The sequence below is a fragment of the Gorilla gorilla genome, chromosome 19, assembly GCF_029281585.2.
Source record: "Gorilla gorilla gorilla isolate KB3781 chromosome 19, NHGRI_mGorGor1-v2.1_pri, whole genome shotgun sequence".
In the NCBI taxonomy this organism is placed as follows: domain Eukaryota; kingdom Metazoa; phylum Chordata; class Mammalia; order Primates; family Hominidae; genus Gorilla; species Gorilla gorilla.
Window position 1 is genome coordinate 45687272 of NC_073243.2, and position 27608 is coordinate 45714879.

The 27608-nt window shown below is 41.2% G+C and overlaps 1 protein-coding gene across 3 annotated transcripts in view; it reads right to left on the bottom strand.

Moving 5' to 3' along the window:
* The window catches only part of RGS7BP (regulator of G protein signaling 7 binding protein), a 109007-nt gene extending 81765 nt beyond the window's left edge, over positions 1 to 27242 (bottom strand). The window contains exons 1-2 of one of the 3 annotated variants that reach the window (XR_002003409.3): positions 26267 to 27234; positions 25166 to 25332 (exon numbers count right to left, since the gene is read on the bottom strand). Coding sequence is in view for 2 of the 3 variants with exons in the window: in XM_004058795.4 (XP_004058843.1) it covers positions 25166 to 25332; positions 26267 to 26431 (332 nt within the window). In the remaining variant the exon portion in view is untranslated. Of the gene's footprint in view, positions 1 to 25165; positions 25333 to 26266 lie in introns of all 3 variants that reach the window. The other 2 variants (XM_004058795.4, XM_055366867.2) reach the window with 2 other exon arrangements.
* Between the last annotated feature and the right edge of the window lie 366 nt (positions 27243 to 27608).

Sequence of the window (27608 nt, forward strand, 5' to 3'; positions counted from 1 at the left end):
AAGAGTTCTCAGGGGTGGCATCCAGAAGCTGTTTAGCAGAAAGGGAGATGGACTGGTAACAACAGCCTGGTGTGAGCAATGCCCTCGAAAATGAAGGCACAAGAGTGGCAGTCCAGATTCCAATCAGTATGTGTATATTGATGAGGCTGTGAGGTAAGTGGGCCAGAGGCACAGAGCTGCAAACAATACTGAAGGGGCAGTGTGGTTATGCTAGGGATTCAGGCTGCAGCATGGGCTGACTCAGCAGTGAATGTGGGACAGGCCCTCCGCTACCCAAATACACTAGAGAAGAATGGCCTGAAAAGGGGGTTGGGGGTGTGTGGGGGCAACAGACTCCACAAATAATATGAGAGGTGGGGGCTCAAGTCATTTTACTTGGGTACTAAATGTAAGGGTAGTTTCCGGGAACTGAAGAATTTAGAGAAACTTATGTTTCATTATTTATAGAGGTTTTTAGCAGCTGATGCTTTTACTTTCACCAGGAAGTAGAAAACTAGATCATCATTCTTTTTACTTATTGTTTTTAAAAGGAAATGGCTTTCCAAATACCTAAAAAAGCAAACATAGGTGCTCCTACATTCAACTTCCAGAAACAAAAGGTTATTATTTTGACACTTGAAACGGTATTTACACAATTTCTCCTAAGAATAAATGCTCTTTCTAAAGCCCATTCTGCCTCTCTACACTTTGCAGATTAAGCCTCATTGTTCTACGGGGCTCTTCTGTTTGGGTTTATGAAAACAGACACTGGGCTGATACAACCCAGGTACAGCTCCAGGAAAAAAAAAAAAAGGATATTACAACAAATTGTGGTGGTGCTTGCACTATTTAGAAAAAGATTTAAGCAATGATAACATCAAGTCATTGTTTAGCTCTTCCCATATATGGCTCCAGTTCAGTTTTTATTATCCAAATTAGTCCAACTTTAAGTATAAATCTGTCTTTGGTGAGCACCTTCTTTTTCATTTTCTGAAAGACAGTAAGCATGCCAAAAAGACTTATGAAACGAAATCTTTCAAGACCTAAGATTCTGTCTAAAAATAGCACTTCCCGATAAGCAATGAGCAATTTTTATTCTTTACTTGTGCTTGTATGCACATAGCAAAAGAGAGAGGGGGAAAAAAAAACTAGCAGGTAGGAAACTAAAGGATAGAGCAGGAGGGGAATTTCCAAGATGATGAAAAATTTTAACATTGTTTAAACATATTAGTAAATATGCTACTCCAATGTTATTAATAAAGGAGTTCTCTAAATTACCTAAATACCCTATGTTGTTTGAAAAATTCTCTCCAATTCTTGCATAGCAACATACGCTCAAAATCATGTGAGAACAAGCCTACCATACATGTGCACAAACAAGATTTTTTTCAGGATCTATGAATTTTTATCTTCATTTTCCCAGAAGCAGGTGCTGGAAACCTCAGTGCCTAGGACACAGAAAAGTGCATAATAAATGTAGGCTGAACCAATGAAGGAGTGAACGAATGAATGAACAAACGAATAAGGAGCATGTTTCCATACTCTGCCCTAGAATGGCTGTGACCTTATAGCATGGGGTGACTTCTTCACGGACTGCAGCTAGATTAGAAAATGAATGAGTGTAATCCCACAGACCTCCTAATTCGGAAGATGTCGAATAACAAACTCCCCAGGTGCAAGTTTTGTATTTTTTTTCTCAGTGTGCAGATTGATTGAGTCTCCAATGACTTTGTTACTTACCACAGATTTTTAAAATTAAGAGTGAATAAAGTATTCTTTTTAAAATAGCTTGTAATTTCCTTGGAAGCCTCTCTTACAAGATTTTCTAATACTGCAGAAAAATAGAAGGATATGGACGTATAGTTTTGAACCACTGTTCTGCAGGAGACATTTTTTTAGTTGTCTTACATTCAATCCTTCTTCCTATTGAGGGGCTCCCCATTATGGATGGTATTGAGGGTGTACAATGTCCACTATGGAAGTGTCTTTCCATGGGGAGAGTATTTCCTCTCCTACTCCCTGCAACCAGGAAGCTGCACATGACCAACTGGGTGTTCGTACTGAGCTTTGAAGCTGGTGTGTTTGACCCAAGAGGAGGGGATAATTAGGATTCATTTAGGGCAGCAGCATCCATCAGTGGTGTTGGCTAGGGCAACATCCTGGCCAGCCTGTCTCAGCTATGTAGACTGTGCATTCTTGTTGGTTTGTGTCCATTTTCCAACCCCTTTTCTCTTGTTTCCCCATGTGATTATAATGGTTCTCTTTGTATTATTTGGAATAATGATTCCAATAAATTATTCTACTTAATAAATATATCTGGAGCCACCTGCTCTTGCTTGCAAAAAAAAAAAAACCCTATTGACACATCTCCTCAATTACTGATTAATAACAGAGCTAAGTCTATTCTTGGCAGTTATAAGTAAAATGAAGGGAAAAGCAAAAATTATAAATAACCTAATAAACTTGAACCACATTTAGACATGATTTGTACTTCCAGTCATGGCACAGTGGAAAGTATAGTGGCCTTTGAATCAGGGGGATATAAGTTCAAGCACTAACACTAGCATTTATTGCCTTTGTGACCTTGAGCAAGACACTTAACCTTTGTGAGCCTTCATTTCCTCGTCTATTACACAAGAATAAAAATATCACACAGGTATGTTCCAAGGACAATGTGAGATTATTTTTATCACGAAAGCACTTTTAAATCTTGAAGCTATTTTTGTCATTCTAGGCCAATAATATCTCTTCTATATAATCTCATTTTGTATGCAATCTACATTCATTACTTATTTCCTACTTTCTTTTTCAGATAAACCTGGGAGATGAAATACTTCTGGCTTCAAATTCTAATTTTTAAAAGGCCCCTATGTCATTACTTCCAATGTGAGCAATACAGTTAAAGTATGTTGTAAAGATGAGTAGATACGTTTTTTTTCTCAATTTGAAAGCTAAGTTTACATTTGACCCGACTATCTCACTCTCCTAATGATGGGTGCATGCACACAGAGCAGTTCAGACCACAGCTCCTGACCTGGTGATCCTTCAAAGATACCATCTGAACACTTTGGCTTCTACTAAAAAATAATGTGGTTGAAACATATTTTTCCTGGTTTATTGATGTCACCTGGTATAGAAATGGTATAGAAGTCCTGAAGTATAGAAGTATAGAATTGGTATAAAAGTCCAGCCCGTGGAGGTTCTTAAGTAGCCATAAATGGAAGTTTTCTGGCCATGTGATGCAGGAACACAACTAAAGGAAGTTTGTGAAAACTGAAGCAGAGATACAGAGAATGGGAGATGACATGAAGCTAGAACAGCAAGGATCCAGAATCTGGTCACCTGTCTTGGTGAAAGAGAAAGGGAGACAGCCCTTCCTGGAGGCTATACTTGTTGAAATAGATCCCTTGTCTATGCCAGTGGTTCTCAAACTTGTCTGCATATCAGAAACACCTGGAGGTATTTTAAAAATTCTGGAACCCAGGCCATGCCCCAGACCAAGAAAATCAGAATCTCTGAGGGTAGGACCCAGACACTGGCATTTTTTTAGGCTCCCCAGGTGATTCCAATGGGCATCACAAGCTTGGTAACCACTGGTTTATATTGTTCTCATAACCTTTTTATTTCAGTAAAGCCTGTGATCTGAAACCAACAATATCTTAGAGTTTCTTTTCTCCCATTCCTGTCCCCAGTCCTGGTTCTCTTGGATCTTGAGCCTGACAAAAAGCCAAGATACAGTCATTATATGAGGTAAATATTCTATATCATCTTGAAAACATTTCTAAAGGCCTAATCACTTTTATAACAGAAAAATACTTGCTTTAAACCCAAAGTCATTTCCTTTATCAGCAGCTCATCATTTCTCTAAGGCATTCTTTCTGAAATGAAATATTCTATTTTTGGTGTCAGACCTTAGAGGGACTATTTTTAAACACTTGAAATAATTCTTTTTTGGTATTAAAATGACAAAAAAGTACATTTTTCTAATCAAAATATAACCTCCCAAACTATTTTTATTCTATCCCAGATTGTTAAAGCTAAAATCTGTAAGTTTTTATAATTCTCTTTTTCTGAATTACAATAAAAGTGTTATCAATGCCGCAAGTATTTTTGGTTAAGGAATATTGGAATATGTTGTAATAATAATAATAGCTAGCCTGTATTGAATACTTCTTATGTGTTCTATGTTTTGCTTAGTTCCTTACCTATATCACATCATTTAATTCTCACGGCAACCCAGTGAAATTGGTGCCATTATTATCCTCCCTCCCACTTTTTTTTTTTTTTTTTTTTTTGAGATGGAGTCTTGCTCTGTCACCCAGGCTGGAGTGCAATGGTGCAATCTTGGCTCACTGCAACTTCTGCCTCCCGGGTTCAAGGGATTCTCCTGCCGCAGCCTCCTGAGTAGCTGGGATTACAGGCTCGCATCACCACACCCAGCTAATTTTTGTATTTTTAGTAAAGACGGGGTTTCACCATGTTGGCCAGGCTGGTCTCGAACACCTGACCTCAGGTGATCTGCCCACCTCGGCCTCCCAAAGTGCTGGGATTACAGGCCTGAGCCACTGCACACGGCCTATCCTTCCTTTTTCAGGGGTGGAAACTCAGGCTCACAGGGGATAATTCTCTGAAGTCACATGTTTGTTAAGTAGCTGTTACGGCATGTGTGAGTGAATGAAAATTTATTGAACAATTGTGTGCTTAAATGTGACCTAATCTTTTTCACTGATGTCTCTTATTTTATCTTCATAACCACCAATACACCAGGCAAAAAATATCACAGGACGCTCTAGGGAAGAAAAACAGATCAAGAGCCTTTTCTCCTGGCTCCCTGGCCTCCTGACTTTCTCACTTCTGCTTCCTCTCTCATTATTCTCTCCAATGAAATGAGGGCAGCCCCGCCAGGACCCAGAACAAATACTGCAGGAGAAATGCCTTCTCCGTCTTCTCCCTAGATCTTCGGTCTTCAAATCAGGAAGATGAACAAGTCTAAGGTTAGTACATTTTTGTAGGTAACCTAGAGGACAAGCAAAGCAGCCAGTTTTTGCATATATCTTCCTAATAAATATAAAAGCTAAAGCTCTACCTATAGAGATATAATTATTTTTGAGATTTTCTACAACTATATTTCAGACTGATATGCAAGGTTCGACATGTGTGGATAGATTTTTTCTCTCAGTATTTACCACAGAATATTTAGAAAACAGACATGTAAAAAGAACAAAATGAAAGTCATTCATCAGGAAAGGAAAAACTAAAGATTCTGGTGTATATCCTTGCAACTATATACATATCTATATAATTTTTTCATTTGGCTTCAAAAATGAGGTCATAGAGTAAAACTATTTTATAATCTGCTGTTTCACTTAATGTCATTTTTTATGTTTGTACTGTATTCTAGCACCTGGGTATGCGTTATTTATTTAATTAATCCTCTGTTGGATATTTAGAACATTCCTCTTTTTTTTTTTTTTTTACTGTTATAAGCAATGCTTTAATGTACATACAAATTTTTGTGCCTAAAAGAAACTTAGAAATGATATGAAAACCACAACCAAGAGTGGTCGGGGAATTGACCAAAATTACCCAGCTGAAATCTTGGCAGAAACTCTAAGTGGGGTCTTCTGATTATCAATCCTGGCCTCTTTCCTCCATACCAGTAGTTCTCAATCCCTACTGCAGATTCTCAAATCACCTGCTGAGATTTAAAAATATATCATGTCCTCGCTTCACCTCCAGACATTCTGAATTAATTGATCTGGGGTGGAGCCCAGGTAGCAGTATTTTTAAAAAACTCCCTGGGGGCTCTAATGCGCTGCAGGATTAGGAGCCACACTGCTCTATACCAGGCAGCTGCTGGAATCAAGACTTCACAGAGAGCTGTCCTAGAACCCTCTCAGCATTAGCTTCTGCAAGTTAAACAGGGAATGGTATAATACAGTCTCTCAAAACATCCTATAATTATTCTTTCTTGAGCTAACTGGACCTGAGTATGTTACTCTGGTAACTTCTTGGTCCATTTTCATGGGGTATTTGGTCTTGAAAGAGAAATTTCAAGTGTGTATTCAGGAGAATACATTGGAAGAGAAGTGCTCAGGTTTTAAGAGAGCTTTGAATGTTTGCTTTACAGGTGGTAGAGGGGAAGGGCTGGAGAGCAAATGAGGAGCTGCAGCTTGAGTATCTCAGGCTTTTCCCATTTGTACTCACAGCCACAGAGCCCTTTAGCATTAGCTCGCACACAGATCTCCATGGCTCTGAGCCCCTCCTGCTTGGTGGCAGCATCTCTTGAGGCATCTCCAGGAACCCCAGGGTTGAATTTCTGTAAAATAATGGTAGGTGTCTAAATGGTTCCATTAGCTGCTCACTGCCATGGTAAGCTGGCCTGATCATCTGTAGCCTCAGGCCCTAACTGTCCTACAGAGGTATCAATCAGACTAGGACTTGGCCATCACTGCCATTCATTGTGCCTTTTTGGTTGCAGGGAAGTTGGAAATAGGTTGTAAGCTGAGGCTAGGGAAGATGGTGCTCACCCACCATGTTTTCAGGCCAGAGATTGCAAATTAGGAAAAGACTGCCTTCTGTGTTTTCCAGTTATTTAGACAAGTGTCTGGAGGCAAAGTTAACTGGCCCACAAAGCTCTAGGATTTAGTGATTCAGCAGTTCAATTCATACCCACAGGTTCCCACTCCAGGGCCTGAGCTGAGAAGAGTTTGGGGCCATGATATACCCAGAGTACCACTCTCTCAGTGAAACTGGCCCAGTTTTCCAACAAGCCAGATGCCAATAGAATTGAAGCAAACTTACATTTGTACAATGAAACACACCTGCTGCCTGCTGACCAACTCCTTTTCCTTGCCCCTCCTGTTTTCCTTTCCGGCTATATAAACCCGTAAGTTTAGTCAGGAAGAAGGAATGGATTTGAGATCTGGCTCTCGTCTCTCTGGCTGACGTCACCCGTAATATAATAAAACCTTCTTCCCTTGTCAATACTCATTGTCTCAGTGATTGGCTTTCTGTGCAGTGAGCATCAGCACCTAGCCTGGACCCCTGGTGTTCAGTAACATTAGAAACTACAGCAAAACGCTAGATTCCCTTCTCCCTTATGGTGGATTTGCTCCTGGGGGCTTCCTGCTGTCCTTCCTGTGATCTGGATGCTTCAGGTCTGTATAATACATCAGAACACCAATTGAAGATAAATGATGAAATAAAAATGGAGGAGATAGATGTCCATTTACAAGTGATAGAAGAATCTGCTTGGTCCTAGCTCTGGTTACTCAGAAATTCTTCACAATAAATAACAGGATGGCTGGAGAGGGGCACCTGTGGGGTCATGGGCAAGATCGTGGGCTAGAAGTCAGGAGATCTGGCTGCTCATTCCAACTCAGTTGCTCACAAGCTGTGTGACTAAGGCAAGTCACCTCACCTCTCAGGGCTTCAGTTTCCTCATATGTAAAACAGGGATAATAATTCCCAGCACACAGAGGTGTTAGAAAGGATTAAATGACATAATTTTGCTGGAAGCACATTACATCTTGCAAATCACTAGAATATCCACAGTCATAGTGGGGTCCACCCTTTCAGTAAAGGGTAATTGTGCCTCTTGGGAGCCTCTCAGGATATCAAGCATGATATCCTGGAGTAGGATACAGCACACCTTTAGCTCTAAAGTTGAAGTCTCAAACAACAACAAAAACCCTGTAAGGGACTTCATAAGACATCTAGGAAGGAATACAGTCCCAATAGCTGTTCTTTCTGTTATTCCTTGCCTTAGATTGCTGAGCTAGGGTGGAGATGCTCCTACATCAAGAACACCTCCCTCCTTTATCACTTGCTCTGTTCCTATCTCTACCTCCATCACCGGTATTTGCATACGCCTATCTGCTTAGGGGCTTCTATTTCATCCCCGGAGGAGGGAGGAAGTTGAAATGGGTGGGAAACAGACCTAGAAAAAGGCAGAAGATGATGGCGGGTTGAGTGGTATGTTTACCACCTGGACCCTAGAATAAACTCAAACCTTGATGAGATGGAGTAGAAGCAGAAGTGACAAGAAATACATGAAGTTTATGAGTGGCATTTTCTCAAGCCCCAGGCCACCAAGTATGGCATAGAATTGGTGGAGAGGCCAACTCACATTTCACTATATAACCCACCCACTCTGGGGACTGCAAGCTTTCAGAGCACCTCAAGACAAGCCCTGTGCCTGGATTTTTCAGAGTGATGGCAAGGAAGTTGTGCTAAGGGGCCTCGTGGGCAGTGGGCATGGACAAGGGACAGCTGAAACAGGAGAGGGAGAGAGGAGGGTTGAAGTTGCCGTGCGATGCCTGTGGTTGCAGACTGATTGGTGGGCTCATGTGCACTATCTCTTTGGGGGCTAATACAATAATAAAAATAAAATTTTTAAAGGACATGAAAGTTTAGGAGTTAGGGATTCAGTTTTCCTCAAAAGCCCCAGAAAAATTCAATTGCATTAGCAATATAATAGTGATGTTTAAAATGTTGATGTTGAATCTATAATTAGAAGAAATTATAGAGGAAAAAATTAAATTTTCATAGAAATCTCAGATCTTAGAGTTTTAATGAAACTCTGTGTTAGTCATATGATCCAGTTTCCCTTCAAATGCACACATTTCTTCCCTAGACATCACTCCGCGGTAATACCCACATTTCTTGATCCCTAATCTCCTTCACCTTAGTTCCCTTTCACTTGACTACTTTATTGGATGAGGGAAAGGAAAGGGCAGGAGAAAAATGGATGGGGTACCTTAAATCTTGAGTCTTAGAATAGGGACAAAATAACTTTTGGAAAGGAAATGTTTGATGTAGTTTCCACACTTGTAAGCAGAAAAAGCTGATGATAGAATGAACACTGTGCTGGGAATTCAGAAATAGTTGTCTAGAAATGGCCATAACTCTTTTGTGTAGATTGACATCCGACAATATTTCATATACAGTGTTCTCTTACAGTTAAATCCTACCAGCTACTAAATCATATAAATAACATGAAAGTAGGTTAAGAAGTTTTTTTCCCCTTAGGGTCTCACTTAGGTAAAGTTAAATATGTATGCCCAGTATTTAGCATGCATGCGGACCTCAGACTCTGTTATATACCTGACAGGCTATTTGTCTTGATCCTAATTATAATAAGATTGATGGTTCCTGTTTGATGCAAGGGAGTAATATGTGAGCCATATGATAATTTGCATTTGTCTTCTTGGCAAAAGAGAGGGTCTTTCAAGCAATTTGACTTCAGAACAAATGAACAAATATGATAATTTCTTTATGTTCAATTCCAGAAAGGTGTAACATGTTCCTAAGGCTAATTAAAAAGATTTGGTCTTCATTAATAATTCAAAGCCAAAATATATTTCCTTTTTTCTCAATATTTGGTGTATTCTTTTTATTTTAATTATGTGACAGGTATTGACAAGTTTTAACACTCAACAATGTGCCATTCTGAAAGCAACAAAGAAAGAAGGTGATAAAGGTCACAGTTTCTAATATAAACTCGAAGTGATAAAACACTCAGGCATTTCTTTAATTGTTCACATCCAACAATCTACAGATATTCTGAACAAACAAGCAGGTGGTAATTAACAGAGGTAGACACTAATGGCTGAGAGCCACTTTTAGTCAGCAAATTTTTCTATGGGCCAACATATAAAAATAGTGGTATTTCACATGTAAACTTGAATTCATAGATTCTCTTAAGAAAAAGCCACACCAAAAAAAATGGCACATTTGGCCAATATTTCCCCATGGGAATCAGCAAACAGTGAAGCCTGGGTGGCAGCTGCCTGCTTCAGATCCAGGGGCACGGGCTTACCCCAACAGCACTGCCCCACCGTGTCCACTTTACTTTTTTGCTTCACCTACCCGGGGCCCTGCTGGACCTGGGTTTGGAGACCTTGAAATGCACACCCCCTCCAGTCACCAACTCTGCGACCGGATAGTCCCTTTTATTTTCCTTCAACTACATTCCTTTATCTCCTGGCAGTACCCACTCCTTAGTCAGCATAGTTCCCAAAGAACTGGTTCGGCCCTCCTTCCCCATTTTCTCTTTTCTTTTCCAGCTGAATCATTCTCCTTCCCTGCCTCTTTCCCCCTCACATCCCACAGAATTTCCTTCTCAGAAGATGGAGAATGCCTTTATAATGCTGACACGTGAAGCAAGACTTTCCTGGAATGAACTGTGTGATCACATATATCTTTTGGAAAGATTACACCTAAATAGATATCTGAACTCGCTTCACATTTTCACATTAGATCTACAATGGCGCTGTGCAATAACCTAATACTAAAACTTAGAGAAGAATTTAAACCACTCTGAGCCTGAACAGATTTGGTAGCTTAAAACATATTTCATCCTCAGAAAACAAAAGATTGAATCTATGAATATAGAAACAGTTGATATGGCTTGTTTTATGGAAGGAACATTTGCCAAGTGATTTTGCATTATGGTGCATGCTATGGTCTAAAATAATCCTCATTATTCAATGATGGTACAGTACTCAAACAGATGCAGCCATTTGAGCTCAAACTTCAGATAGTAAGAAAATGTGACTTATGGTGGAAAGACATGCATGGGAGTCACCCAGTTTGGAGGAGACAGCAATCTCCTTCAAATCATGTTCTTCCCTATATAGAGAGTCTTTAGTGAGGGCTGAATCATGTTCTGGTTCCTGACTGTGTGCACACAGATAAGGCTTCTCAAATGTCCACTGGTGACTACCCCACAGCTATACTCTTTCAAAATGATGAAAACTGGGGTCTTTGGCCATCTGCTGTGGTCAAGGGAACTGACCCAACTTGGGGAGAGACCTTCCATTCAGCCTTCCATTCAGTAGGGTGAGTATTTCTCTGTTCCAGGCAGAGGATAGCTGTACTCATTGGAACTACACATTGCCAAATTATGGTCACAAAAAGATTCTGACCGTTTATATTTGCCTCACCTAGCTCACTTGAGGATAGAGAATCTGTTGTAGTCCTCATAGGGGAGGTCTTTCTACACTGGCCACTATTTTTGAGCAGGACCCAGATAAGGATTATCACAACACCAAAACAAATAGATTTTTGTAGAAGTTAATAAAGTGCTTGTAAGAACAGGAACAAGAGTCTGAAGGTGATTGGTCTTTGACTTGCTTTCCAGTTACTTTTTACTCTGTGGAAATGTATCCATTTCTTCCCACCCACATTTTGTTACAGCAGCATAGAACAGAATGGAGTAGAATCATTTATTAGAAAAAAATTACACAAACGCAAAATGTTTTTGATGCACAATTCAAGAAACATTAAGTGCTTATTATATATCAAGGACCATTTTAGCAATAAGTTTCTATTGCTACCTAAATTTTTCCTACCTCAGCAATATTTTGGCGAGGGTAAGGGAAAATGATTTATTCTTTAATTCTAAGATAAATAGGACTGTTCATGGTAATGGAAAAATAGGAATATGGTATAAAAGATGAAAAATCAGAAAATATCTGTTTACTGACAATATGTAAAAGACACAAAAGGCCGGGCGCGGTGGCTTATGCCTGTAATCCCAGCACTTTGGGAGGCCGAGGTGGGCGGATCACCCGAGGTCAGGAGTTTGAGACCAGCCTGGCCAACATGGTGAAACCCCGTCTCTACTAAAAATACAAAAATTAGCTGGGTGTGGTGGCGCATGCCTGTAGTCCCAGCTACTCGGGAGGCTGAGGCAGGAGAATCCTTGAACCCGGGAGACGGAGGTTGCAGTGAGCCAAGGCCACGGTGCTGCATTCCAGACTGGGTGACAGAGCAAGACTCCATCTCAAAAAATAAATAAAAAAGAATTTAAAAAACCCATCAAGTTCACAGATTTCCTCAGCTTAATGAGTGGATGGCAAGACTGGAAATAAGAATTCCATGCCAAAATGGAACACTTCAAAATTAGACCCACTAAGGGAATAAAAGAGTCTAAAACTCAGAGCCTGAAGCCCTAACAGTCATTTTGGCTGGAAACTAGAAATCTCATGAGGGAGGCAATTTAGATAATTACCGTGATGATTTTAAACACCATTTGTGGGAGAACAGGAGCTCTTACGGATTTATTGACAAGGGATTTCAGTATTTTAAGACATAGTGTTTTTGAGATTGGTCTGATAATCTCTCCCGGATCTCATTTCCTATGACTTCTTCCCATCTTTTCTCCCAGCCTCAATGTTACTTCCTTAGGAGTGTCCCTGTCACCCCAGGGGGAGGCTGTCTGTCCTTCAAACCCTTCCAGCACTTCCTACCATTCCCCACCCTCACCCCCTGTGCTCATTGGGGTCCTGAAGGAGAGCAGATGGCCAACACCATTGTGGTGATGGGGAGTTCTGCCCCTGCTAACATGTCCTCCCCTGGGAAAAAGTAGGTCCATTCTTGAAACACCCAGAATTCAGCCCACCCAGACCTGGGTCAGAGTCTGATCCCATAGGGTCATGTCTAGGACTTGCATAGTTAAACAACCAGGAAAGAAGGTGCCCCCAAATGAAGCGATGTGAGTAAATGTGGTATAGGGAAAGAAAGACTGAAAAATTCGGGGTCCAGAGAAAAGTGCTGAGGCCTCAAGAATGCAGAGCCAAGATCCATTTACATTCCACTGGCAGCTTCAGTAAGGCCATAATTTTGTTATTTTTTTCCTTTCTGCCTGTTTTCCTCCTCTTAGTAGCTGAGAAAACCTTAAAAACCCTCAAATCGGCTGTGTGCTGGCTGAAGAGATCCTTGTTCTGAAGTGTGTCCAGGGGAAAGGACACTCTGAGTGGAAATAATAGTTTGTGGCAGTAGAAAAGAAGGAAAGCAATCCTGTGGCCAGTCCAAGAAAGAAGGGTCTGTAGGGAAACAGCCCAATATGGTGGCAAGAATAAAGACTCTGGCACCAGAGAGACCAGTGTTCAAACTCCAGCTCCACCAAACATCTTGACCAACTATCTCAACTTTTCAGAACCTCAGTTCACTATAAAACGGAGATTTTAAAAATACTTAACATTTTGGGAACTCTAGAAAGTTTCCAAGTGAGCTTCACCTAAAATCCAGAGACAGCTCTGGAGCCTGTTTGCTCTGGACAGGACCAACATCTTGGAACCATAGGGAAAAGGCAAAAGAATCATGAGGATCTCAGTCCTGACATTCCTGAGTTGGTGAAATAATCTCAGCTTCCATCCACCTACACAGTTGGCTCTATGATGAGGCCACTCTGTGAACAGGATGGTCTCTGCTATTTGCAGGTAAATGTGCTTCCCAGTCAACATACCAGCCTTTAAAAACAGTATCTTCCCAGGTTGTAGGTAAACGTTATTTCAGATGAATCCTATTCATTTCATCATGAATATGATTTAAACATGAATTATATGTGCAAAGGGAACAGCACATAGTAGGCTGTTAGCACATTTAAACTCCTAGTTCTGTTTCCCCATGGTTCAAAACAGACAAATAGTGTCTCCTGAGGCTTACCTATGGCAGGAGGCTATGACTGCATGACTAAAAGAGAAAGGACATTGCTATTTGCTCTTCAAAGTTCAGCCCAGGTGACATCAATCCCTTTATGAAGTCGTTTTCCCTGGCTACACCCAGTCAGGCAGAGCTGATTACTCTTCCTCTACTGTATCCTCTGCCTATTTCTATTGCAGAGTTGATTCTGTTGTTCTGCAATGATTTGTTTAATGTCTATCTCTATACAGATGCTGGGTGATAAGCTCCTCAGGGGCAAGGGCCATGTTGATTCATCTGTATGCTTCTGGAGGCTTGCACAATGTCTGGCCCATAATACGTGTTCAACGTTTAATGAAAGGAACAAACGAACTAAGAGGGAAATGAGGAGGAAGGAGAGGTTGATGCTGAGGGATCTACCTTTACTTCTTTCTCCCAGTCCAGCACCCCTTTTCCTCACTCCTCACATCCAAGCTCCATACTCTTCCGGTCTCCCCAGTCTTGCTAGAGATCCTGTCCTAGGCCTCAGGAAGCATGACTTTGGCTTATAGATTAGGAAATTTGTGTTCTCAGCAGACAGCTGGTATGGAGAGAGATGTATGCAAATCAGATCATGAAACTTGCAGTCAGGGAAGTTGCATGACACCGCCCTGGCTGCTGAGACATTCAGGAAGTTGCTGTGTGAGGCTTCTGAGAAACTCTTTTAAGAAGGGCCACATTTAATGGGCTTATGTCTGCGCTCTCTGCCCTTTCTACTTGCCTGGAACATAGATACAATTTCTGGAGCTGCAACATCAATATTGAGACCTTGAGGAAAAGCCCCAGAGAACTACAGAAATCTCAGTCATGATGTTCTTCAATCATGAACCAATGTTTGCCATCCCTACCCCTTTGGGTGTTTAATTATGTGAGAAAAAGCCACCTTTATATGTTTAAGTCACTGATGTCTGGCCTATGTTACTGCCAGCTGAAGATAATTCCAAACCGATAATGCAGTCTTCAAGGATCTTTACCTTGCTGTTGCTGCTGCCTCAAATGCTTTTCTCTGAAATTATCATAGGACTGGTCCCTTCTCAGAGTCAGATATTCAGTTCAAATGTTACCTTCTCAGAGGTGCCTTTTTGACCACCCTGTCAGAAGATAACTACCCACGCTGCATATGTCATTCCTTAATAATATCATCTTGTTTTATTTTTCTCACTGCATTTATCACTATCTGAAATACTCTCTTTTGTTTGTTTCTTCTCAGTCACCAGCCCCACCCCCGCCACCACCACCACACACACCATGAATACAAGGACTTTATTTTGTTCAAAGCTGTTGTATCTACCGCACCTAGAAGAGCACTATGAATATGTTCCCGGAAAGAAAGATGACTTCTGGAGTTGGGCATGAATCTATTTTCCCATAGAAAATACTGTTATATATGATGAAAAGGTTTATAATTTTGGAAATTATGGGTTAAATACTGTTTATGACCTAAGTACTATGTATAACATTGTTTATATGGGATAATGAGTTCCAAGTCCAATTTCCCTTAATGAGCTCATTATGATCTTGACCATAGATCATGTTGCAGTTTATCCCCATCTCCAGAAAACACTTCCTGCTTCCTTGCATTTTCTAGCTGCTTCCCACCTTTTATTCATAACAGTTTATCAGATTTTAACTCCTTGATGAAATTTTTTCCTTGATTTATTTACAGGGGGTTTAAAAAAAATTTTTAAAGAGTCTCAATCTCAAGTAGATTTTTTAAAACATTAATTTCTTGAGTGCCACTACCTATACTCCTTGCAGGCTCTATCCCATTTCACATCCTGTCTTGTGAAAATTATACTTAAGTCCTTTCAAAGCCAACTCACCTAACTTCCTGCCCTCCCAGTGGTTTCTAAACTTCATATCTTTTCCATGAGTTCATTTAAAAGCAGCAAAATCTTTTTCTCAATCCTTTCTGGACCCTTTCCCCTGTTCTGCTTTTCAGTGTGAGGAGCATGGTGGACTATAATGAGGTGCAGGTAAGACCTTGACATGCAGAGGAGTGAAGTTTTTCTTTTACTGGTTAACGAGTATGGATTTACATATAGAAACCATATATGTAGATGAATAGGATAGGGTCACTCTGTTACACACACTTAAGGAATAAAAAGTAGACCAGTTTGAGGAAGTGGAGTGTTTAAAAGTTAAGTGGTAAAAAATCCAGGAATATAGGTTGGGTACTGTGACAGAGATCGTTAGTTGTTTCCCAATATCCATTCTTTCCCTTTTCCTTAGTAATGAAGTCCTTTTTATTTAAGGTGGCAATGAAAAAAAGACTGTATTCCCAAGTCTTGCTTGCAATTAGGTGTGACCATATGATACAGTTCTGGAAGTTTTGTTTGAAACTGATTAAGGAGAGCTGATCCATCTGGACACGGTGGCCTTTTGCTCTTCCTCTTTTCTTCTTCCTGCTATGCTGGAACATGGACTGATGGCTGAGATTCTGTGCTCATCTTGCCTCATAAAGCGAGGTTGAGGATAGAAGCCATAAACAAAGAATGGGCGCAGAACCATCTGGTTTCATGGAGCCACTGTACCAGTTCCGAATTGCCCAACCTAGGACATTTTTTTTTTTTTTTTTTCTGGGCGAGAATAAACCCTGGTGTCTTTAGCAATTGCTACTTTGAATTTTCTGTTAAATATAGCCAAGTATAATCTTTTCTGATACAGATTCACACTTGGGAAGCTTTTAAAAATACCCCAATGCCCAGGCAGCATCCCAGACCAATTAAATCAGAAACTCTAGGGATGGAACTCAAGCATCGGCAAATTTTTAAAGCTTCCCAGGTGATTTCCACGTGCAGCCCAGGTTGAGAATCGCTATTCTAGGCAGGTAGGCCTCATATGTTGCATGTTCAACAATCTCCTGGGAGATGCAGTGGTGCTTGTTAAAAATTTGCATTTCCTATCCTTACCTCCCCAGAGGTTTTGTTTCTTCAGGTCCGAGGACATCCCACCCACATGATTCTGATACAGGAAATCTAGTTTCAAATTTGAAGAAACACTGCTTTAGGCAATAGGAAATCTTTAGAAGTTTTAAAGCAAAGAAGTGACGAGATCAGAGGAGTGTTTTAGGAGGAGGATTAGCCTGGATCTAGAGAAAAAATTGAAGAGAAGAGGTGAGAGACTGAACTCAAGGAGACCGATTAGGACGTACTACAACAGCTGATGGCCTGAGGGGATACATCTGTGAACTAATAGGTGGCCACAGAAATGGGGAAAAAAGAAGGGACACAATAGACACTGAAAAAGATAAAGCACTACAGGACTTGGTACCTTATGGGATAGGGGTGGGGGCACTTCAAGATATTCTCAGTGACTGAAGAATACGAGGGCTTTGGCTTCTTCTGGGTTAGTATATATTTCCCCTTGTGCTCAAACTCAGATTGGTGTAGTTTATTAGTTCGCTGTGTATCTACAGCTGCAGATGTTAAATTGCCTTTTGTTAACCTGATTGTATCTAGAGTCTTCTATTAGGTTGAAAACATTTATTTCGGTCGAGAACGGTGAGTCACACCCATAATCCTGGCACTTTGGGAGGCTTAACTGGGAGTGCTGCTTGAGGCCAGAAGTTCAGGACTAGCTTTGGCAATATAGCAAGACCCCAGTCTCTATAATAAGTTTTTAAAAAATTAGCTGTGTCTGGTAGTGCATGCCTGTAGTCCCAGCTACTCAGGGGGCTGATGCACAATGATTGCTTGAGCCTAGGAGTTCAGTATCAGCAGAGTGAGACCTCATCTCTAAAAATAAATAATAATAATTATTATTATTATTTGCTAAATCAGTTCTATTTAAAGGCTCAGATACTTTATCCTAACCAGAGTCAATCTCACAAATAAGTTTACTCTGTGTGTGTGCATTATGTGTGTGTGTGTGTGTGTGTGTGTGTGTGTGTGTATGCATATAGGCAAGTAATTAAATGTTTTTCATGAAGTTTTACCTTTTTTAAAGTCATGTCTTGTAAAGCAAAGGAAATAAACAGGCAGTATAGATACTGCTCTGGAGCTGTGCTTTGTGTAGTTGTCTTTCTGGGATAAGACACAACCAAACTCTCAGTGCCTAGAAGTTTAAAGAACAGTTTGAAAAGGTGATCTCAATGGTAACTGATTAATTAACAATTCAATGTAAAGCCCCTAAGCAGAGAGATGTTATGGTACTATTTTATCAAATAACATAAATTAAATATAATTACTTTATGAGTAATCCTAAGATACACACTGCCCGCTGATTTGTTTTAATAATGAACACCTATGCCTCACAAATTGCTCTTAGGTATATAAGCTCTTCAAGTCCTCTGTTATTTAAAAACCAACATATTGGTTTTAGAGTTAAAAACAGAAAATAATAATAGTTAAATGTAATAAGATGTAAACTAATCGAATCTCTCAATTCTTACTAAAGTTGGTATCAAGACATGGCTCCTTTTAAGAATAGATTTTAAAATACCAAGTAAACTTAATGAACAGAGAAGACAAATATATCATCATTGAGCTTACCACTCAGGGTGCAAAGATGAATGAAACAGCCTTGGTCTCTTGCACTTCAGAGTATGCATAATAAAGTGACGGGGAATTTTTCCAAAGTTAGTTTTAGATTTAATTTTCTCTCTAATTGGAACATCTATTAAGAAGACTCTAACAAGGTGAAAGTCATTAAATCTGTTCAAAACATAAAGTGGCTAAACTTCAATAGGCAATGGGAGAACACTTGTCTCGATGCCATATCACATTTAGTCAAGTTGCTAATAATAGCACTCTTCTTTAATCTGGTGTGAGTCAGAACCTTGTCCTTGCTCCAGAGTATGCTTATGGTCCTTAAGCAACAGTATTAGCACCACTGAGGGGCCACCACCTGCTCAATTCTCTCATGTGCACCAGGGAAAGTGAACACCCCGGGTGTGGATTGTTAGATGCCTCACCAGCTCTCCCCAGTATTCCCTCTTGTAGCTGGGTTTTGGTTTACCTTTATAATATAATTAAATTGGTTAAAGAAAAGTGCTAGCTGTATTAGAGACTCAGTATCTTTGTGAATAATCCATTTCATACAGAAAACATTCTATTCCATGGTCACAAACTCTACTCTTACATGAGTTACGATCTTGCAGATGATTAAACATTGGGCCCTGGGATGGCTTTGTATGAAAGTGTGGAGAGAGTATACAGAAAGTCCTAGGTAAAACCTCACCTCTAGTTGGGGCAAAACAACCCAAAGTGTGTATTTAGCTGCAGATAGGTCAAGGAAATGTATCATGGGTTAAATTATGTGCCCTTTCCCCCAACCAAATTCATATGTTTAAGTCCTAACCACCCAGTACCTCAGAATGTGACCTTTGTTTTGGAAAAAGGGTCATTGCAGGTGTAAATAATTAAGCTAGGATGAGTTCATACTGGAGTAGAATTGGCCCCTAATTCAATATGACTGGTGTCCTTGTAAAAAAGGGGAATTTGAACATGGATGCACACACAAGGAAAAGGCCATGTGAAGCTGAAGGCAGAGATGCTTCACCAAACCGAAGAATGTGAAAGACAGCAAGCCACCAGAAGCTAGAGGGGAAGCATGGAGCAGATACTTCCTCACAGCCCTCAGAGGGAACCAACCCTGCTGACACCTTGACCTTAGACTTCCAGCCTCCAGAACTGTGAGACAATACATTTCTTTTGTTTAAGCCACTCCGTTTGTGGCACTTTGTTATGGCAGCCTTAGCAAACTAATACTGAATTGTTCTTCCATCGTTATCTTTATGGATAGTATATTCTTTTGGTATAGACATAACTTGCCTTTCACTATTTGACCAGTGAGAGCTAAACATTTTAAAGCAAAACACCTTTAATAGGAAGAGAAAAGAAAAGACAGAGTGGGTGGCCTGGCATGCCTGCCAACCACAGGTCCCTTTTACTAACGGCAGAGGCTGTCACTGCCCACATAAGGCCTCCTCCACCGTGTGGATCAAAGAAGGCTGAGAGCTGCTTCCATGGTCACCGAGCTCTTCTTCCATACTCTTATCACCATACATCATTGCTGCTGGCTCAGCCAAAGTGTTGAAAGGACTATTACTAAGCTGCAATTCTTTATTTTCCCTTATCTCACTCTCCCACCTCCTAACTTCCTAGCAAACAGAACAAGGGTAGGAACAAGAAATCAACCAGAAGTGGGACTGAAAAAATCAGGGCAAAAAAGTTAAACACAAATCAAAACCAAAACAGACTCCACCCCAACCCCCCCAGAAAAAGGCAGGAGGAGGAGAAGGAAGAGAAGGAAAGAACATGAGGAAAGAGAAGGAGAAAAGTAGAGAAACAGGTCTGGTTGGTCAGGAAAATCATTGCTGGAGGGAAAAACCTGAAATCTGTGCTTCTGGACCTCTAGGATGTTCGTTACATTGCTCTAGAAAGCCAATAGGAAATTAAGATTCTTCTTGTGAATGTACTATGTTTGGATCTCAACAAATTATTTCCAGAATTCAATCATCAAACTTCTTGCATGATATTTATTTTTTCATAGCTCAGTTCTGTAAACAAGGTCCATGTGATTCTCTATGAATTAACGTAGAATAATGGAATGAGGAAGCCAGGAGATTCAGAAGTCCTTCAATGTAACACTGTCATTTTGGCGTGCAGGGAATTTAACAGACTTGTCCAATGACATATAGCCTATACCAGAACTAGGCCAAAAGATTTTATAAATATTATTTGATATATGAAGAATCTAGGCTGATTTATGTAAAAAATTTCTAAACTTAACTACTTTTGAATCTTCATATCTCCATATAATTTTTATGGTATCTCAGAACAGGCTTTTTGATAGCCATCTGGGAAACTTCCACCTAGAAAATGTCTCAGAATGTAATATAAGAAACCAAGGTAAACAAAGATTTATTCCAGCCAAAGTATTTATTTGGAAAATATTTGATGGATTAACTTTTTATATAAATGTATCTCGGCAATCTGAATTTTTAAATGTCTTATTATATTACCACTAACTTGCACTTAATAGCATTTACTATATGCTTGCAGTCTCCTAAGTACTTGATCCTCACAATGCCATATACTCTGGTCCCATTATTCATTAACTCCATTTTGCTGTTGAGGAAACTGAAGCAGAGAGGGAGAGACAATATCTTTGCTCGACTTCATACTACATGTGAATAGCAGCACAGCCAGACTGCCAGTCTGGTCCCAAAGTCTATGTACTTAACCACGATACCAGACTACCACTAACCACTCTGTGAATCAATCTGCACACAAATTCACACATGTCCTTAGCAAGTGGTAAAGCCTGGTCTAATCTGATTTAGAATCAGTGCTCTTTCCCATCACACTTTACTGTCTCTCATGTTGTCATACTTAAACTTAAGATCTGGAGTAAATCTTTCTGCATTTACATTCTCTTGAGAGCCATTAACCAAAAGCAGCAGTGTGAGAAAGATTCAGTCCAACACAGACACCACAGAAGCACAGCAGCAAAAAGAGAATCCTGACCACCAGCCCCCCAGCCATAGCAGTAACTCCCAAGGTGTGCTGGAGGATGCTGGCTCCTGGGGCCACTCCTACCTTGTATGCTGTGCTCATCTCTCCTCATTCTCAGGTGTGGTTGATGGAACAGGTACAAGACCAGGGAGCATGAGATCCAAGTCCCAGTCTTAGAGCAGCCTCTGACTGGCAGTGCCATTGACAGGCTGGACATGTGGTCCCTGCTTCACATACCTAGCTCACTTAACTCTCTCAACTACCCCATGAATGGGCATGAAGGACTTCATCCTTACAGATGAAGGAATTGTGACTTAGAGAGCTAAGCATTCCATCAAGGTCATAAAAGATGATACTCATTCCAGGTCTGCCTGACTCCAAAATCTTCACGTATTCTTTGTCAAGTTGCCTCAAAAGTCACTTAAATCCTCTGAATCTTAGACTCCTCAAATATAGAGTGCCATGGAGCCCTAGGGATTCTATGAAGTGTCTCAGAAGTCACTTTGGGAAGGAAGTCCAAAAGGCAGGACCTGACCTACTCCTGATATGCACGTGGACACATACACACACACCCCAAGCAGTGCAGAGTTATGCCACTGTGACCGTCTTTATAAATATGGCTTTCTACATTTAGATTGAAGGGAGGATTTGCTGCTAAAAAAGTTTGAGGCCCATTCTTGCAAGTGATCTTTAAGGCCCCTCTTAGCTTTAATGTCTGGGACAGGGTCAGAGTTGTAAAGATATAACTTTAGTAAATCAAGACAGTCAGAGGATACTTTGTATTCACCTGGCTGGGTCTGTCCAGAATGCAGATATCTGATGCCTTTGAAAGAAAAGGCTGTGCCTGAACTCTGCTGATCCAAACACAATTTGAGAAAGTGTGTTGATTGTATTTGTGGAGATGGCCTTCTTATACAGGGCCAATTAGAAAAAACATAGTCTGAGTTTTCTTCTCCCGTGAGCTCCACCATTCCTTGAGGGTTTCAGTTGGTCAGGGATGAAAGGTATGTAGCATTAGTGGCTTGTTTAATGCTAACTCCTTGTTTTTCCTCTTCCTCACTATCTTGCCTCATCTTCTTTTTACCCTGTCCACCTTCAATCCTATCTACCTCCTGTGGCCCCAAAGCTAGCTGGTAGGCCAGGAAGTGGGAGTCTGTATTGGTAGAAAATGAATAAATTCACTTACTCCTTCAAGTCCTGCCTTTCCCACACTTGTATTCCTACACAGAGCAAAGAATTGGTGCTTAAGCAATAGCCATGAGGCAGGTGTCTTGAGGAATGCTTGGGGAGCCAAGTGTTACTTTTCCTCCACCCTATAGCTCATACCCCTTCATTAAAAGCTACATATGTAGAAAATAATAAAGTTGACAAAAAACCAAGTGTTAATCACGGTGATGATGATAATACCTTTCTAAAAAACAATTATTGAGGTATACTTTATATGCCATAAAATTATCTCATTATTAGTTACAATTCAATGACTTTTAGTAAATATACAGTATTGTATAACCATCACCATAGTCCAATTCTGGAACATTTCCATCATCCCAAAAAGATTTCTCGAGCTCATCTGTAGTCTCTACCTGCTCTTGCCTCCAGTCCTAGGTAACCACTAATCTACTTTCTGTCTCTATAGATTTGCTTTTCCTGGGCATTTCACATGAATGGAATCATATGATATGTGATATTTTGTGGCTGGCTTCTTTCAGTTAGCATACTCTTTTTAAGGTTAGTTTATATTTTATCATGTATCCTTTATACATAACACCTTTTTGAATGGCAGCATTATATAGAGGAAAAAACATGAAAATCAGAAGCATGCAAACGTGGGGCTGAATCAAAGCTGTGTCACTTCTTAGCTGTGTAACTTTGGGCAAGTTCCTCAATCTCTCTAGACCTATTTGTAGAATAAGAATAATAATCCCTCCCTCAGCTGAAAGGAAATAGCTGGGTTGTGATGACAAATAGTGGGCGCGCAAGAAACCCAGTTCTTCTCTCTAAATTTCGCCAAAAACCTTTGCTTTTCTCACCCCTGCTTCAAACTTTAAAGTGACTCCTACAGCCTCCCTACCAGCCTTCACATCAAGCTTGAAACAAGAACCCACATAACAAATGATATCAGAAACGGAATTCCGCCAAAGGGAATCACATCCTTCATTAATGGAGCCCAGATGCTGAGGAACTAAAGGGATTTCCTTCAATTATATTGCTGTCATTTTTTTATAACGAATGTTAAATTGCATTTAATTATTATTGTAAGGGGGGAAATGTGTCAAGTTCTATCCTAGAATATTTTATGGAGTTGGTTTTCCTTTGGCAAGGCTCTAAGAACATCTTATTTTCCCACTAATTCTTATAAAACTGCCCCCATTAACATCAACTCACAGATAGCATGCAAACAAGTAGCAAAGAGCTAAAAACACCAGAGTAAATAAAATCCACCTCATGCCAGGTACCATGGTGCATTCTTGTAGTCCCAGCTACTCTGGAGCCTGAGGCGGGAGGATTACTTGAGTGCAGGAGTTTAAGACCAGCCGGGGTAACATAGCTATAATACCTCTCAAAGAAAAAAAAAAATCCACCTGAAATCCTCCAAACTCAACTTTTAGCCAATAGTTTCAGACCTTTTCTTTCCTGAACCTTCAGAAGACCCTGAATTTTGTGTGTGTCACAAAATAGACTGAATCAAACTCCTTGTTCATTCCTCCAGCCCGCCATCTCTGATTAGAACATGTTCTCATTTTGAGTTCCAACTCAGAGGGATCCTAAATACAATCCCATCCTATAATCTAGGACACAAAGTTTACAGAGTTGCTACTCCTTAGCCCTGAGAGAAAATTTCCTGTCCTAAATCTGCTTTTCCTTTTGAATTACTGTTTATCTGTACTTCTAAATTTACCAGTGCTCCTTCACATTTCTGATTTTTTTTTTTCTGTCTCTCTCCTTGTCTGAGATTTATCACAGCTGTATTTCTTCACCAAACTCCTCAACCACTTAATTCCCCTCCATTTCCCGGATTTACTTCTTGTTAAGAATAGTATAAGAGTTAAAACAGAAAAGGATAAGGCTTCTCAATATTTTTACTAAATAAAATATGGTTATAACATATTTTGTTTATCCCTCTCTTCAAGGAGATGAGTACAGCATATCATTTTTCATGATATAAAATGCCTGTGGTCAAATGTAAAGTAATTATTAACAGAGGCAATATATGGCTTTCCAATCTTTATAAACTTTATAATTACTATACATATTATTGGAATTAAAGATGGCAAACAGTGATTCTTTCAAATAGGTAAATTAGATATAATTCCTACAAGTGATCAGCTTGTAACATTATCAGGTGAGTCTAATTTGAACTTCTGCTGTGATAAAGCTATACTCACATAGATAAACAGGTAAATACTATATCCAGACTGAACCAAGCACTTAAATTAATGTATTGATGTATTTGTATAAGTATTCCTGTGTTTCCTTGCTCTAAGTACTTATCTTGAAAATAGGAACTGTTAACAAAATCCATGGCTAACTTTTTCCCCAATATTAAGAGATGAAAGAAAGTGTAGGTAGGGTCCCAAGAGAGAAGTTTTCACATACTGAATTATCTCCTAATACAGGCTAGAAAAACGATAAATCTGATGAAAATAAATAAAAATTTGGGGGACAAAGTCATGTTAGGTTTATTGAGATATGTGAATTTCCCCAATCTTTAAAAACTGTTCTTATGCTAAAACTTACCCCTTCCTATCACCACAGTGAAGAGAGTAATTTATATCTAAGACCTTATTTTAGGGATTTTATTTTAGGCGGTATCATAGGAATTTATCTCATGGTATAAATAGTTTAGTAAATCTGGGATTTGGGAAAGAGTTTTTCTCTACAGCACAGGCCTTTTGTTCAGCAGCAGATGACAAAATAATTTTGAGGCAAGATGATTTAACTTCAGTTTGATGTCCAGCCATCCACCCCAAATCTTATGCTCCAAATTCCAGAATGTGGCCAGAGCATTGAAAATTAAGTTTTTAAAAAATCATTTGATCCAGATCTTCTAAATATATATACATATATGCAAGAATGACACAGCCTTCAAATTATGGTTTGGCCTATAGTTTGTGTATAGCTCTCTAGAGAATTTCGATCTTAAGGTTAAAATCTCAAATATGTGGAGATCATCTCTGAGGACTTGACTACCATAAAATTCTGTCAGCATCCATGCATCATGCATATGAATTACCAAATAATGCCGAGTCTCCTACCCTGAGATGGCAGCCAATTTTTGGTGTGCCTGACGGGCCATTTCACAGCCTTTGGTTCTTGTCTTGTGCATTTCCGCCCGGAGTGAGGGGCAGCTGACCGAGACATCCCCAATAGAAATGACCAGCTCTCGGTACAGGGCCACTTGTGTGTTGAACTCTTGGACAAGCTGGAAAAGAAGTGAGTTTTTTTTTTTTTTTTTTTTTTTTTTTTTTTTTTACCAAACATTTCTCATCAGAAAGTTTCCTGTTTCGGAGTACATAAACAGGGGCCTTCACTGACCCCTGAGTCAGCTCCCCAGATCTCCAGCTAAGGAACCTAGGAATTGTTTAAGCAGAAGGCACCAAAATGGCAAGTCTCTTTGTCCAAGGCAAGTATTTATTTTCATAGGCAAGCCTGGCCATGGAAGCTCTATTTCCAGACCTACTTCCCCTCACCCTTTCAGACTCAGTTTCTGAAGAGCAAGAGAGCATATTTGGAGCGCTACCATGCCACTCCCAGGCCAACAGAGAATGATGCTGGGGACTCCTACATAGACGGTCCCCTCTGCTACTGCTAGGACATGGCTTTTAAGTTGCACGGCGGGAGGGGCGGGGGAGGCGACAGGTAGGGTGTAATAGGCAAACCATTCACCTTTTGCTGGGCCACTGAACCTCTCGGCCTGACGGCCTGACGAGAATACCAGCTACAGCCTCTGCGCTGGAACCTTCGACCCCTCCGCAGCGCCCCGTGCGCTGTATTTGGGTTTGTTTGCTACTCTGTCCCCAGAAAGCAGCATCCCCACCTCCTCATCCCTCCCTCCTCCGTGAGCGAGCCAGTTCACTGTCTTTCGCATCCACCATTCTTCGAGGGGGTACAGGCACAACCTACAGCCGCTGATCACCAAGACCCTTGCTGTCACACTTCTTTCTGCAGGGCTATTACGACCGGGGTGTCACCCTGAATTTGGGGGACTGCAGATTTAAAAATAGTGCATGTGCCACGTGATCGGCATTGAGGAGCTGAGGGTGGGGGAGTGGCTGGCACTCAGGCAAATGATTAACATACATGACTCCCCCCACCCCCTCTCAATTAAAAAAAAAAAAAGCGCAGTTTTCACCCACCATCTTGCAGTCGTCCAGGGCTCGTTGGGTTTTGTGGGCGCTCTCGGAGCCGCTGCCCCTGCGCTCCCAATCTCCGCTCTGCAGCGGGGGCTTGCTGATCTGGAAGATCGAGGAGCGGGTGGACCGGCTGGGGCGCTTTTTGCGCCCATTCGGTGCAGAACTCATGCATACACATCCACCAAGCCGAAGCCGCTGGTGCAGTGCGCCCCGGCGCGGGCGGCCCGCTTGTTGCCCTGGGCGCCGCCGCCAAGCAGCCGGAGCCCGGACCTGAGGCGCGCAGCTCACAGTGCTGGGGCTGGCTGCGCGGGTCGGTAACCTTCAGCTTGAAGGAGAGCCGGGGAAGCGCTAGCTGTGCCGTGCAGCATCGCTTCCACTAGCAGCGAGGAAGGGGCGCGATCAAGTTCTGCTCAGCAGCATTGCCGACCCTGTCCCGGGAGCTGGGCGCTGGCGCGGGCTCGCACTGCCTTCCTCTCGGCATGGATTGCAAGGCTGGGCGAGAAGGAACGCGCCGCCCGGCGGTTCCGAGTTTCCATTCAGGTGGGGGAGCAGCTTTCAAAGCCTGCGCTGCAAGGTGGGGGGCGGAAAGGGGTGTCGCTCTTGCTTCAGTGTCTTCCCGCAGCGGCACTCGGTTCGTCTTTCCCCTCCCTCCACTGTCGCCAGGCCTGGAAGGACTGGCCGTCCCCAAAGCAAGCAATTGGCTCTAATCGGCTGCCTTGATCCCCCGTCTCTAAGGGCTTGTCTGTTTGAAGATCCCAGATGAATCTGTGGCGGGACTGGCAGACGCAGAGAATCGGTCCGGCTGACGTTGTTCGCGGGCCCGCACATTGATAGGACGGGAATACTAATGTGATCTGTCCAAGCAACCCCCTTCCCCCTCCGCAGTTTATGCACTTATCCAATCAAATCCCCGGGAACATCAATTGCAATATTACTTCATCTGCTCTATTATTAGAAACGAAAAGTGTCATCAGAGTGGAGCACATGCCACATGCTGGGACCTAAACATGGATTTCAAATAAGCCAGTGTGGGCTTGAGGACCTCACCAACTGAGACTGAGACTGGGGCCACAGGAGGGAGTGAGGTTTTGCTCCAAATGGAAGACCTCTTGATAACCGAAAAGGAAAGCTTTGTTTCCCTGAGTTGTTTTGTTTTTATTTTGTCTTTGTTCATGGAGGGGGAAAGAGGAGAGCCAGTGAGGCAGAATACACAGAGGCATTCACTCAGATTGGGCCTCATCCCCATCCCATTTCAAGTAGTAAAGCTCTCGGTCTTGCATTCCGGGGTCTCAGGACTCAGCTCCTAGAGTTCCCTTCCGGAGACTTGAACAAATAAGAGCCAAGA